The sequence below is a fragment of the Hipposideros armiger genome, unplaced genomic scaffold, assembly GCF_001890085.2.
Source record: "Hipposideros armiger isolate ML-2016 unplaced genomic scaffold, ASM189008v1 scaffold_458, whole genome shotgun sequence".
NCBI lineage: Eukaryota > Metazoa > Chordata > Mammalia > Chiroptera > Hipposideridae > Hipposideros > Hipposideros armiger.
The window spans coordinates 500,669-515,807 of NW_017731808.1; the positions used below are offsets into that span (position 1 = coordinate 500,669).

General features: G+C 54.3%; 1 protein-coding gene across 1 annotated transcript in view; it reads left to right on the forward strand.

Moving 5' to 3' along the window:
* Positions 1-2,120: 2,120 nt before the first annotated feature.
* The window catches only part of UMODL1 (uromodulin like 1), a 67,643-nt gene continuing 54,624 nt past the window's right edge, over positions 2,121-15,139 (forward strand). Inside the window, exons 1-5 of the mRNA XM_019666001.1 lie at positions 2,121-2,196; positions 5,683-5,925; positions 10,627-10,788; positions 11,714-11,835; positions 14,429-14,615. Coding sequence (XP_019521546.1) covers positions 2,121-2,196; positions 5,683-5,925; positions 10,627-10,788; positions 11,714-11,835; positions 14,429-14,615 — 790 coding nt within the window. The remainder of the gene's footprint in view (positions 2,197-5,682; positions 5,926-10,626; positions 10,789-11,713; positions 11,836-14,428; positions 14,616-15,139) is intronic.

The window sequence follows — 15,139 nt, forward strand, 5'->3', positions numbered from 1 at the left end:
CACACACCACACACACACCACACACACCACACACCACACACACACACCACACACACACACTCACACACACACCACACACACACAAGCATGGTTATTTTTTTTGTGCCTGCATGAAAGGGAGGTTGAGGGAGGACCAAGCTAGAAACAGACTGTCAATTGTGAGGGGTTTTTGAATCACATGAGTTTTAATATAAAGAAAAAGTATGTGATGATGACATTTTATGGAAAATTCCAGATTAGCGTGAAGTGGTCAGCTGGTACAATGCCTTGATTTTCTCCCGTCTCTTGGGGGCTCTGGCTGGATATTCTGGTTGGAACTGTGACCAGACAGGGAGTGGAGTCAAATGTGAAGGACTCAGGCTTCGGGGTGCATGTCCCACTCACTGTCTGTGTGGCCTCTCTGGCCCTCACTGTCTTGATCTGTGCCATGGGGATAAGGGACCTACTTCACACGGTGGTTCTAGAGATGAGAGACAACAACAACACAAGGCCAGTTTTGAGTTTTAAAAGGTAATGTCCTCAATTCCATCTTCATATTTCATAGAAGCATTTATCCATTACCGTAGCCCAAGTTATAAGAGATGACAGCGTCATAGCTTCATCTCACATTTTTAAATGTTCAGATTTAACTAAGTTATAAAATTTTTTCTACTTATTCTGTTAGTGCTAATTCAATTTTATTTTCTTGAATATTCTATGATGGCATTAAAACGTACTCCTTTCTTACTGAAACTTTTTTTTAACCTCCAGTACAGCACAGGCAGTGAGTCAAGCTGACACCACCGGTTTTCTCGAAAGGGTGCTGGCCTTCTAGGAAATTCACACTGAGCCCCTTAACTTTGCGATCACCTCCAGGTCCTGTTTTGGTGCTCTTGTCCTGACGTGGGTCAGGTAGCCATGAGCCACGCAAAAGCAGCAGTTATTCATCTCAGAGGTCAATCTACTGAGAATAAAAGTCATAGCAACTGAGGCGGGGTTGGGGGCGGGCAGTGGTTAGGCTAGAACCTCTCTTCTGGAAAAACTGTTTTATATTCGAGCTCAGGGGACTTCTATTTCTCAACCATAAGCCAAGATAGGTCTTTGTTGCCCTATTGGAAAGTTTTCTTAGAAGAATTAATTAGATCTTCACCTAGTGTTAAAAATTGTGCCTCAGTTTTCGATACCAAGCATTGAAAGACAGCCCAGCAGGGGGAAGAAGACACCGCCAACTACACAGTATTTCATACAGAATTTAAAGATTCATTTACATACAACAGGATGGCTACTGAACTAAAACAGAAGTCAGCCACCAACCCGCCACCCCTCACATCACCCCTCCTTTTATTCCTGTGGCCCTTTCAGGATTGGCCCATTTGTACGTAGTCGTACGGAGTCGTGGTCTTCATGGAGATGGAGCTGTTTGACTTCACATTGTGCAGTTTTGTTTTCCCGCTGCTAAAAGTTTTCAGGTGAGCCTATCTATGTCTGTGGGCTCTCATGTCCAGATGCCATGTAATGATTTAATTTCCCCTCCTCCCACAATGGTTCACTCGATGCTTTTCCATTTTAAATCCTGACAAGTAATGACCACCTCTGGGACTGTAGCTTTCTGGCCCCCAGGCGGACCCTCAGGAAGACATCATGGGGTTAAGAGGCAGGGACATCTTTATGGCTTTCGAGCTGTACTGTCCACCTGTGGGAAGGATGCTTTTCTGAATCTGATGGACCACTTTGATTTGACGCTGTTTTCTCCTGCCAGCTTGCAATGATAAGGTAAGAGAATACTTTATACTTGATGGAGAGAGTCAGATTTGGGTCTGAAATGTGTTTTCTGCGTAACAACGAGATGGGACCCAGCGATGCAGCCTGGCGGTTGGGTACTCACCTTTCTTCAAAGATGCCATCTGCCTGGAATGAGAATGGGCCGTGACACGCAGGTGCCCCGAGGGACACGGCCGTGGTGGTGGCGGGTGTTAACGAGCAGGCATAAGGGACCGCTCCCTGTGAGCGCACTCTCTGAAGCCATTGCCACTGTCGGCGGCACAGGGAACAGAAGGGCCCTTTCTCTGGGCCTAGGCAGCCCAGGCCCCTTTGTGCTGCAGCTCAGGAGAGGCCCAGGGCTGCCTCGCCACTGCCCAACCATGCTCAGGACCCTCGGGCTGGCCCTGCTGGCTCTGCTCAGCACCGTGGGCCCGAGCCAGGCCAGCGGCTTCACAGGTGAGGGGTCTGGGCTCCGTGAGGGTGATGCTGGAGGAGCAGGGGGGTCGGGAGCCAGGCTCATGGGTGAGAACAGCAGCCTTGCAGACAGCCAGGCAGGCTTCTGCTTTGAGAGGCGACATCTGCTCCCTCTCACCAAACTTTCTCATAACCCCAAAACGGTGGGTGCATGTGTTTTCTAATCACCTGGGGGATCTGTTCAAAGACAGATTCTGAGTCAGCGGGTCTGGGTGGGGCCCAGAACTGCGCATTTCTGCGAGTGGTGCTGGTCTGAGGGCCACCCTGAGAGCAGACACAGCATCTGGGTCTCTGAACCGTGGTGTGTTGGGCTTTCCTCTCCTTCTCTTCTGTCAGGGACTTGCCCAAGGCCACACAGCTGGCTGAGGGCAGAGTTTCTATCAGAGTGACCCTGCTGGCAAGGCGGGAGTCATGAAGTGGGCTCTCCATCCGCTGCCCCTCACCGTGGGTTCTGCCAGTCCCGGTTTCCTCGGCGGTACATGAGGGTGGCAGTGGCCGGTGGGGAAGTGAGGGGCCGAGCACGGGCACCTGTCCAAAGCCTTTGGAGGCACATGGTCAGCTGCTAAAAACGCGGATTTCTGAAGCCCCAGGTTTCAGAGCTGAGGTGGTAAACCTTTGAAATCATTTTCCCCCTGAAGTCTGTTTTATCCCGTTGGAAATTCAAACAGGTCTATTCTGTTCCCACGGCCAACTTCAGTTTTGTTACCAATTCAAAGTTTGTTCACCCCTGAGCAGGATTTTGGTTTAATTGTGATTTTTTTCCCCTTGAGTTTTCCTTTGGAATGGGTAATGTGTAAAACACACAGCTCAGTCGCAAAATGAGTGGGACTATCTCAAAGCTAGAGAAGCCCTCAGGAGGCATTTCATGACCCCTCATTGTGCACGCGAGGACGCGGGGGACAGAAGCTGTGTTGCTCAGTGTCCCAGTCTATTTGCTCTTAAGTGCCAGGCACTCATTCAATCCTACAGCCCGAGGGCATGGCTACTATTTCACAAATGAGCAGACTGGGGCACCGAGAGGGCATGAAATGTGCTCAGAATCACTCGGCTGGTGTTGGTGAAGTTGGCGCAAACGCAGTTCCTCTGACCCCAGGGCCCAGACTCGTTCCACAGCGTGAAGATGCCCCACCTCTGGGGCTGGAACCTGGGCCCCCCAACTGCCATGCTGATGGCACTTGAAAGGATTTGCTGAATGGCAGGATCTGCTAAAAACTTTCTCTCCTGGGCTCTGCCAAGAAGCCAGGCTCAGAAGGGACGTGGTGGCCGCTGGGAGAATGTCAAAAACAAAACACAACAAGTTGATCCCAAGTGCAGTTTCAGAGGAGATGTGTGAGCGTGCGTGTGGTGGTGTGTGTGCTAATGATCCGCTGGGACCTTGTCACGCTCAGACGGAGCTCGGTGGCTCTCTAGAGACGGGGAAGAGGAACCTTCATTAGTGGTTGGCATCTCATGTTAGGCTAAGATGAAAAACAAAATCTAAAACCATCTCGTCACGTTCTCAAGGCAGGAAGTCCTTACGTGTTTTCTTGTTCAGCCGGTCACTTAATTAGTGACCAGTTCACAGTGGCCATTTTTTCTCCAGCCCCTCATCTAAGTCACCTCTAAGCTCTGGGCCAAGTTACGCTGGTCTCGGAGGCTGATTTCCCCGGCCCCCCACACATAATGGGAGGGCCCTGTCATTCCTTCCCAGAGCTTACTGTCACCCACCCCTTTGGTGGAGACAGGCAGCACGGCCCTTCAATCCCAGAGGCCCTGCCACCTGCAAGGGTGATGGAGAGGCAGCCACACGTGGCTGTGGGGTGGGCTCACTCAGGAGTGGGGCGCTTCAATGTTGTATTCAGCCCCCATCAGCCTGGGCTCCACGGCTGGCTCAGGCCATTTCTTTCTGGGGATCACTAGCCCCTGGGACACTTAGGGGCTGCTGTGCGGCCAAAGAAGGAGCTCTTCAGGGGTGCTGCCTAGTGCTGATGATTCAGGGGTGAAGGTAATTTTTGCTGCCATCCCTGAGTTCCTCCCCAGAAAGCCAGCTCCTCACTAAGGGGTCTACACTATAAAATTGAGTGCCTACCCATTGGTTGTACAGTCTTGTAAAGCTTGGAGCTCAGAGGTTGAGAACCTGAAAATGTGAAGTACATTCAGACCTTGCATTCCTCCTACACTCAGAGCCCCATGCGGGCTGCTAAGTGTGGGGGGCAGCCCACGACCCCTGTGTGAGTTCCCTGGGGCTGCCTGCACAAAGTACCACAGGCTGGAGGTTTAAGCAGTAGAGATTCATTCTCTCACAGGGAGAAGTCCGAGGTCCGGGTGTGGTCAGGGCAGCTCCTGCTGAGGGCTGTGAGGGAGAATGTGGGCGGTCCCCTCCCCCAGCTGCTGCTGGTTTGTCAGCAATCATCCATGTTCCTTGGCTCGTAGAAGCCTCACCCTATCTCTACCTGCACCTTCTCAAAGCGTCCGCCCTGTGCACTCCTGTTCCTGTGTCCAAATTTCCCCTTTTATAAGGACACCAGTCCCATTGGGTGGGGGCCACCCTACTCCAGTGTAACCTCATCTTAACTAAGTGTATCTGCAAAGCCCCTATTTCTAAATAAGCCACATTCTGAGATGCTGGGGGTGAGGACTTCAACATAGGAACTGTGGGTGGGCGGGTGGGGGCACAATTCAGCCGTGACAGTTCCCGGTACAGGAGACAGCAGAGGCCCCTGGGCAGATGGTACATCCCAGGACCACATGGTCCATGAGAAACAGACACAGGGCTGCTGAAAATACTGGCTGCCATGGGGCCTCGAGCACCAGTGATCACGCTGATGAAGGGGCTTGGGCATCTGTGCACAGGAACCAGGTAGTGTCTGGGGTCTGTTCAGCCAGCTGGGCGTCACCCTACAGCGGGCGTTGTGCCCTCACCCCCCGGTGATGACAGTGAGTCGGGCTGAACTTTACCATCTACGAACCCTCACATGTGCTTGAGATATGTGTGTATTTATCTTCCATCTCATTCCAAAAAAAGGGTGCCACTGCCATCCGAGCCCTGCGCGTAGTAGGCCTTCAGTATATAGTAGTTGTTGCTGGAATGGTTACAGACGCATCACACGTGTGACAAGCCTGTGGCTCGGGGATTTGAAGGGCTGTGCAGAAGATCGTCCCGCTGCAGAATCAGAGCATGGAGCAGGGAACAGGGACCCGAGCCCCAGCTGCCTGGCTCCTCCGTGTCTCCGTTCCCTGGGCCACGCAGCCCAGTGGCCCCCTGGTCTATGGAGGATTTCCTAGCGGGCAGGCTCCATCTGTGCTTTACCCCTTCGTTTGTGCTTCACCGGCGGCTGCACGGACTTCTCAGTGGGCTGGTGGGCGCATCCTGAGGGGCCGGGGCAGGGGTCTTGTTTCACTTGCTGCAGGAGAGAGGGCTTGCGCGCAGGGAGCCCCCGTCTGGATCTGATGATCACCTCTGCTCTTTCTTCGGCTCCTCCCTCCTAGAGAAAGGCCTGTCCTTGCTGAGCTACCAGCTATGCAACTACAGTGTGACCCAAAGTGTCCAGAAGGTGGAGGCCGTCCAGGTGTCCCATGTGACCTACGCCCCCTGCGGCGGGTGGATCCCGTGGAGACGGTGCCCCAAGACCGTTTACAGGACCCGGTACCTGGCAGTGGACGTCCCCGAGCCCCGGAACGTGACGGACTGCTGCGAGGGCTATGAGCAGCTGGGCCTCTACTGCGTCCTGCGTGAGTGCAGAGTGGCGGGCGAGCTGGGGCCACCCCCCCCGTTCCCTTCTCCCAGGGGTCCTGAGGAGTCTCCGGAGGGTCTCTGTGCACACCCACTAGCCCTGAACTTACTAGACCCTTCTGGAACACTGGTTCCCCACCTTGAGCAGGCATGAGGATCACCTGGAGGGCTTAGCACGGATCCTTGGCCCCGCCCCTGGGTTTCAGATCCGAGGAGTCAGCGGCGAAGTCTAAGTTCCCGGGCGGTGCTGATGCCACTGGCCTGGGGTCCCCAGTCTGCGAGCCTTTTTGTTCTGGAGGGGTGGCTCTTAGACCCGGCTACGCATCGAAGGCCCCTCGGCAGACTGGAAGACACTGATGCTTGGGTGCTGCCCTCACAGAGTGGGTTGGACTTGGTCTCTGGTGTAGCCTGGGCACTGGGGTGTTTGTAAAGCTCCCCAAGTGATTCTAGCACGAAGCTGAGTCTGAGAACCAACATGGCGATCTCGTCTGTGTTGGCAGCCATCCTTTTTAAAAGCTGTAGTGGACACGTTCTTTACCTGGAATCCTAATCTGAACACCAATAAGTGGGAGAGATAGATGCAAGGGGTCCCCTCAGCACCCCCAGCTGCCCAGAGGCCCCCACGTCCTCTTCCTTCCTCAGTGCGCTTTGGAAGGTGCTCAGGGCGGTTTTCAGGGTGACTGGTGTGGCTGTGCCAGGCCAGTGTCGGAGGCCAGGTGGGCTGTGCTCTGTGGGGGTTCAGGGCTCAGCCTCTCGACATGAAGGGAACTTTCCAGAAAAACCTCTTCCAGGGGAAAAGCTGCATGTGTGGGTGTGCGTGGGTAGCGGTGATGGTTACATGTGAGTCAATACCAGATCTAAAGTGAGTTTCTGAGAGTCAGAAGGTCGTCCTGTCCCCGCCCCATCATGGAGGGGAAATGGGACGGGTGTGGCCCCCGTGAGTGTCAACGGGGCACCTCTGGGCTGTGAGGGCTGCTGCCTCCAGAGAGCAGGGCGTCCGGGAGGGGGATCCCATGTGGCCCATCCTAGGCTGAGGCCAGGACGGCCCTGGGCTAAGGCCTGGACATCGCTCACCAGGGGCGCCGCCCCCGTCCCCACACCAGGGGCTACAGAACGGATTCGTGGGCCCTGCCGACCCTGCAGGAGGCTGCGTGGGCTCGGCTCGCTGAGTCACCCCGAGTGTGCCTTCCTCAGGTCCCCAGACAACTCAACAACTGATGATCTAGACGGGAAGAGCATTATGAAGACACACGTGATATTTCTTTCGGTCTAAATGACTTTAAGGTTTTTTTTTTTAAATCTAGCATTTGGAACACAATGATAACTCATTCATTGTTTTGTTTAAATGTATCTTTTTACTTTAATTATAAAAATGAAGGCGTGGGCCGTGCAGAAAACACGGAAACGGGAAAGAATGTCACACAATACAGGGATGCGTGCCTCTCCCCATTGAGCCTGCTCAGAGATGTCCTGACGGCTCTGGGTTGAGTGTTAAAAGTGGCATTCACGCTGCCACCACCGGTGAAACCCAGGCGGGGCTTCGTGTGGAGCGTGAGGGTCCAGTGGGAGAAGGCAGGTGCCACCCTGCCCGGTGCATCCTCGCCTGCGAGGGCCATGCTCTTCCCACCTGCTGGCTACAGTCAGGACGAGTGAGGTCCCATGTCCAGAGGGCCAGAGGACCGGAGGACGGCTCCTCCATGCTGAAGGTCACCTTTGTGTAAGGGCCGCTGCCCGGCTGAGCTGAGCAGTGAGTTCCCCCTGGAGAGAAGGCGGGAGGCCCTGCCACCTGCCACTCGCTCTCTTCCCCGTAACCAACCAGCCTCCGGGCAGTGCCCCTCATGGGACACCAGCCCCACTTTTAGCGTGTTAGCGCCTTTAATTAGGAACTTACCAGGCAGGGAGAGGACTGGAACATTCTAGTTAGTCCCATGGGTAGGGCTGCTCCGGGAACTGCAGGTAGGGGTGTGGCTAGAGTAGGGAGGGTTGGGACGTGTCAGGGGACACGCTGGGCGCAGGGAAGGAGAACTCACCCTGAAGGAGCTCAGAGGTGGCCGAGTTGGAATGGGGGTGTCCACAGTCCCCCTTGGGCCTCAGGAGGGTCCCTCCAGTAGTGGTGTAGAGAGGAGGCCATCGGGAGCCCAGAAGAAAAGAGAGGAAAAGGGCCTTGAGGGAGCGTGTCCTTTATGACAGGCCAGCAAGGGAGATCCCTGGTCACTCCCGGACAGGAGTGTCCCCCGTTCTGCAGACGTCGGCACAGACTGGAGGTGGCAGCCGATCTGACCAAGATCGCACAGACTTGGGCCTGGGCCTCCCCGACCCCGAGTTAGAGTCTGCTGCTGGCATCTGGGGAAGGGGCCCCGGCTGGTGGGAAGAGGAGCAAGGCTAAGGGACACCCAGGGCACCCAGCAGGCTGCACGCCTCCTCAGGAAGACCCCGCTGGGCACTGCAGCTGCCGGGGGCCTGGGCTGCGGCACCACCTTCAGCACGGCCGACGCCCTGCTGGCTCCTGAGGGCTGATGGTGGGCATCTCTTCCCACCTCCGTGCTCAGGATGTACAAACACCATGTCGGCAGCTGTAACTGCCCGTGGTGGAGGCGTTTACACCACGGGTACTGGCAGCATGGCCTTCTCCACGCTGGCACAGCTCCTCTGTTTGGTCAAAGCTCTTTCGGAGAGGCCTGGTGACAGGCTGGCTCTTTGGAACCTGTGAAGTCTCTATAAGTGACCCCCCCCAGCCCCTCCCACTGTTTTGCACAGAACCGGGCAGAGGTGGCGGCAGGGAACAGCCTGGGGATTTGGGGAGGCCAGGAGGGCAGGCGGTGCTCTTTTCTCCGTGGCAGGGTCTCCAGGTCCCCCAGCTGTGGGGCAACTCTTGTCTCGGCAGCCTGGTGCTCTCAGCACAGAGGCCTCGTCTCCAGGCAGCAGTGAAACCTCAGACTTGCTTCCTTCTTTCTCCTCCCACTCAACAGCCAATTATCTAAAAAAGGAAGAGCGTTATGAGAACTCATGTGACATTCCTTTCAGTCTAAATGACTTTCAATTCCTAAAACCCCAGCATTTGGGACACAATGATCACGTACACATTATTTTATTTAAATGTATCTTTTTACTATAATTACGAAAACGAATACGCGAGCCGTGCAGAAAATCTGGAAACACAGGAAAGAACAAAGGGACGTTACCCGTAAGCCTGCCGCCCACGCAGCACCGTGTTAACATTTTCTTCTATCTTCATTCAGGGCAAATGTACAAAAGTGTGGTCACCCCGTTCGAGACTTTTCTGTAGCACGCTTTTATCATTTGGCCATTTATCCAGAACATCTTTCACGTTAATAAATATTATTCTGCCACATGATTTAATGGCCACATGGCATTACCTCATATGGATGTGTCAGCGTGAAGCAATCTCCTACCATTTACCATTTAGTGGCTTCCAAGATTTCATTATTATAAATAACACTGCGATGGGTGTCCTATGGTACAGTCTCTGCTGCACACAAGCTGGATTATTTCCTCGGGATGAATTCCTGAGGGTGACACTGAGTGTCTTAGCCAACACTCATCAACTGCAGTGACACCCTGGTTTCCACTTAGCCCACTTTCACTGCAGGACCATCATCATGGCAGGACCCCACTGCAACAGGACACCACCCCAAACTCCCTGTCTTCCCCAGGCTGAGGACCAGGGCCCCTTTGGGCAAGAAGGACGCCTGGCAGGAGGTGAGGGTGAGAATGATATTCCAGAAGGATCAGATTCTTGAGCCCCGGATGACCTCAGCGCTGTTGCTCAGACAGAAATCTCCTGTGGGTCTTGTCCTTGAACTGTGACTAACCTTGGTTGCCAGGCACTGGGAAGTCCTGTTTCATTGTTTGTGTTGAGCTGGTGGAAGGAGAAACAGACTTCTGACTTCCTACCAAGTTGGAATTGCTGACTCTTCTCTTGGGCTCTCAGCGAGTGCCAGCCCCACAGGAAGGAGGGGAGTCCCAGCAGCGTTCAGGCCAAGACGAACTTGAACTCAAAAACATGTCCGATCGGCAACCATTTTTGGAAGCTGACTTTTCTTGGTGACCTGAACTTTCTTTTAATTTAAGTGAACCTTTTACTTTAGAATAGTTGTAGATTTATAGACAAGTTGCAAAGCTGGTAGAGAGAGCTCCCATATACCCCTCAGCCACTGTCCCCAAGCGTTAGTGTCTTGTGTACGATGGCACATGTGTCTCCACAAAGAAACCAATGCTGGTGCACTGCTTAGTCCAACTGCACACTTTATTTGGATGCCACTTTTTCTTTCTTCTAATGTCAGTTTTCTCTCCCAGGAGCCATCTCACATTTAGTCTCACATTTCCTTAGCCCTGAGGCTGTTGGTTTTTATAATGGAGGAGACTGCGAAGACCTTTAGACGCTTGATTGGTGGCCCCACAGGGATGCTGGGATCTCCCTCCCAGTGGCTCTCTGGGCTGTACCACAGGCCCATTTTTCATGTCCCAAAGCCGGTCAGTCCCTGGGTAGCAATTTCTTTAGGACTTTAGACATCAAATGGTGCCTCCCAGGCCTGGACATGGCCCCTAGGCAATCCACACTGTGCGCCTCCAAGAACTGCAGATGGAATCAGCGCCAGGAGACACCCAGGTGTGGTGCCTGAGCAGCTCACCCAGGTTTTTATTGCTAACATCATTAACTGCTAATCACTTTTCCTCAGCCCTGAATCGCTCCAGGGAGTTTGCATCGAGACCCGGGGTCTGCCCAGCGGTGGGGCCAGATGCATCCACCTCACTCTGTGCCTTGGACGCCGACTGCCCTGGACTTCAGAAATGCTGCCCCTTGCAGGGGGGCCACCGCTGCGTGGCTCCCATGCCCCAAGGTAGGACTGAGACCTGCAGCAAAGGAGGTGTCCAGTTAGCCAGCCACCCATAGGCTAGGGGCCCGGTCCTGACCTGGTGGGGTGGGGGTAGATTTCCAGGGCCAGTGGCTGGTGTCAGAGGAGCCCGCAGCTGGGTGTAGGGTGCTTCCCACTCCCAAGCAATGCAATGTGTCTGTCCAAACGTGGCCACTGACTTCTCAGGGGGAGGCGCGCACACAGGCGTCCTGGGGAGGGAAGGCGTTCCTGGCAGAGCGGCTGCCCAAATTCCCCAAGCTCACCTAGGGAGCCCTAGAGCTTGCTGGAAACTGACCTGTTCTGTAGTGAGAAGGTGTGTGGCTGACTGCTCCAGAAACACCAAGAGACCCGAAATCCTGCTCGGAGCACCAGCTTGGCAGGCCCGTGGACCAGCCCTCAGGGCATGCCTGTCTGGTCTGGAAGGTTCTGCTCCAGATGGTGGCTGCCCCCAGGAGAATGGGTCAGTCAAGGTTCAGAGTTAGGGGGACAAAACATCACATGCAATAGGTATTATAATATATTCTAGCATTAGTACAGTCCAAATATGTCAAGTATTGTATGACACACATTCAGTGCGCTATTTTACTATCCACGTCACAGTCTACATATTATGTAAAATGGATATTACACACAGTATGATCTGGTATGCATTATACACAGTAGTATGTTATATAGCGTAGATAGGGCCACATATATTATAACGTAAGAGAAGCGAAGCGCGGGCGGTGGGGGAGGTGCCCCCTGCCGTCCGGGGGGCAGCCCCACTTATGTAGGAGGGCGAATGTAGCGGGGCCAGCCTCCTGCTTTCTAGGCCTGTGTCCCCCCTTTCTCACCCCGGGGCCGCTGGTGGCCCTGCCCTGCCCTGTCCCTGTCCCTGGCCTGTAACTGTTCAGCGTGTTGCCTCCTGTAGCTCCAGAGAGGAATCTGACGAGCTCCTGGTTCAACGTGACCATCCTGGTGAAAATGAACTTCCAGGAACTCCGGCAGGTGGACGCCAGGCTCCTGAACCACATGAGACTTCTGCACTCCATGGTAGGTGGGAGGCGAGCGAGCCTGCAGGCCCCCGGGCTGGCACAGGCGGGGGTGCGGTGCGAACTGGGGTTGGCAAGGGGTTCCCTAAGTGACCGCAGCCTGACTCCGAACCAAACGTGAATTCTTAATTAAGAAAACAAAGCTTCAAAGAGGTATAATTTACGTGCCATGACACGCACCCATGGAAGTGTGTAATTTGGAGTTTGTTGTACATAACACTGTAAACCCTATCCTACGATGTAGAGCATGGAACCCCCCTAGTCTTTTAACTGCTCTGTCTGTTGCTTAAACCAAAGGGTGACCCAGTGTAGATGGCCTGGGCCCCAGAGCTGTGACCTCACTGACCTCATTCTCAGGTCCCCAGCGTCCTGGAAAGTTCTGGGATGGGGACTTCTAGATGGGGTCCTCTACTTGCCACTATCAACGTATGGGGCCAGATAGCTCTTTGTTGTGGGGGCTGCCTGTCGTTATGGGATTTTTGCAGCATGCCTGGCTTCTCTGCACAAGAAGCCAGAAACGTACCCAGTTGTGATAACCCAAAGTGTCCCCGCACATGGCCACGTGTCCCCTGAGGGGCAACACGGCTCCTGTTGCAGACCTGCTCACACTTTCTGACACGTCAGCAGAGCCTTCCAGCCAGGACGTCTTCACAGGCGGGGTGTCACCACCATGGTGGGCCCACTGGTGGACGGGCCACTGCTCATCCTTACAGCACGGCCGTCTTCCCAGCATGGCGGTCTGCCCTCAGGGCGGGCTTCACGGGCGAGTGTCCCACACAGTCACCCCACGCTCAGAAGGGCCCCACACTTGGTTTCATGCTCCGCCGTGGCCTCTTGAAATACTTAATACTTTTTGAATACTCATTTTCCTCCTGCGCTGGGCCCTGCACACCGTGGCTGGTCCTACCTGACTTTTGGAATCCGCAGCTGTGTCCTGTGTGGGATGAGGGGTCAGGCCCAGGTTTGGATCCTTCCCTAGTGTTCAGACCCGCTGGCAGGGGCGGCCCCCGAACAGGTGGCACACACACTCACCTGGTTCTGGGCCTCACCAGTAAAGTGTCTTAAGAGGTATTCTGAAACGTCACCTTCCCCTGGAAACCTCTTTAACTGCCCCAGGTGGAGGGATTCTGTCTCCGGTGAGCTTGTTGGGGGCAGGGGAAGATGGCCTGATTGGCTGCCTGGGTTCCAATCCCAGTGCTGCCCCTTGTTAGCTGTGTGGCCTTGGGCAAGTTACTTAACCTTTCTGTGCCTTAGATGCCACTTCCATTGAATAGAAAAAGCCATAATCGCCTGAGGCAGTGGCCATGAGGTTTAAACAGCACATGGAAAGAGCTGAAAATGGTGCTGACACTAGTGTTTCCGTGTTTCCGAGTTGTGGTTGCTGGTATTTTAAATATTGTTGTGTGTCACCCATTGTCTCCTCAAGAGCGTAGGTTTTGTTTTTCAGGGCAGACCATTAACTCCAGCAGGTGGGGCCTGACCCACAGCCTCCTCCCTGCTGCAGGGGCCGGTTCCCTGACTTGGGGGTTCCAGGGAGGCCGGGGTGAGCTTCTGTTCTGCCCCCTGGGTTCTGAGCTGTATCTCCCCTGCAAAGGCTCGAGTCTGCCAAGGACAAGGCAGGCTCCAGTGTCCCCCAAACCACCTTTCCACTTCCCCATGGAGACTGGAGGGTTTGTCAGCAAAGCTTGCTTTGGTGAAGCCATGCTGCTCTGTGGTCAGGCCAATGTGTTTGGCTTCTCAAGGCAAACAGAACCTCGAGATTTTGAGATATTAGGCTGGGGCAAAAAGGGTTCATATGAAATGAGAAAGCGGGTCACTAAAGCTCAAAAAAAAAAATCAGACGTGCAATGGCTTGATGCCATGGCTTGATCTCTAGTTCTCCAATTCCTGATCTAGTTCTCTGTCATGTGCTGCGGGGGTGGGGCCTGAGGGGCCAGGAGCTGACCAGTGTTTTCCGGGGGTGGCCATGACAGCGCCACAGAGTGGAGGGCCTACAGAGCAGACACGTGTGGCTCCCTGCGCTGGAAGGCTGCGATGCAGGTGCGGGAAGGGCTGTGCCTTCCCAGGCCTGTGAGGGAAGGCCCTTCCCAGGGGCCTCGTTGGCTTGTAGGCAGCTGTCTTCACCCTGCGTCCTCACAGCATGCCCTTCTATCAGGGTCTGTCTCCACACCCAAATCCCTTTTCTGTGTAAGGACACCAGTCAGATTGGATAAAGGCCCATCCTAATGACCTCATTTTAACTAATTACATCTGCAACAACCCTATCTCCAAATAAGGTCCCATCCTGAAGTCCTGGGGCATAGGACTGCAACATAGGGATTGGGGGTTGGGGCATGGTGGACACCATTTAACCCATGACAACCGGTGTTGCAGAAGTATTTATAGTCTGGTTTGCAGGACTTTTACTGGGATGACAGATATAAAAATATTGCAGAGGTTCACTTCCGCAGAGCAGAATGGTGTGCATGTCTGTGTGTGCATGTGTGTGTGTGTTTGTGTGTGTGTGTGCACTTAACTTGAATTTCTCCAGGCCTCAGTCTCCCTGTCCGATGGGGGCACTTCTCCCAGGTCACAATCTGACTCTGGTTTCACAGGTCACCAGTGCCCTGCGGCCGATGGAGGCCACTGTCCACCACCTGCACTCGGCCTGTGGGGACACTTCGACCACTGTGTCGTGGCTGCTGCTGGGCCTGCTGCAGCCAGTGCCTGTGGCCAACGTCTCCGCAATGCTGGACGGCATCGTGAAGCGTGTGTACGAAGTGATCAACATCCAGGTGCAAGGTGGTGCTTCCCCTCGGTTCTCTCCTTGGTGGCGGGAGGGCGGGTGCAGGAGTTGAAAACAGTCCATCAGGTGAGGGGTGGCGGACCCGCTGTAGCTCCTTCTGGCCCAAACCAAGTTGGAGGTCTGTGTCTCCTGCACACCCTCCCGTGCCCAGGTGTCTCCTTCCATCCAGGTGGGCGCAGGGGAACCGGCCCCAGACGACACAGAACTTGCTCTTTCGGTTCGCGGGCTCCTAGGTTTGCCTACTGCCTCTTTCCCACCCTTGCCCAGGACACCCTTGTACCTGGAAGGCTCTGTCAGCAGAATTCGTACAAAGTTGAATTTGGTAAAGCACACAGATACGGCCTTGTTCCTGGAAGGAATTACTTGGTCTTCCTTCATCTTTATTATTATTATTTTTTCATCTATGTCGGGCTCAGCAAACTTTTCAGCCAGACAGTAAATACTTTGAGCTGAGGGCCGCGTGGCCTCTGTCTCCAGGGCTCAGCTCTGCCGTGTGACATGGGCCGTGGACAGGGTGAGA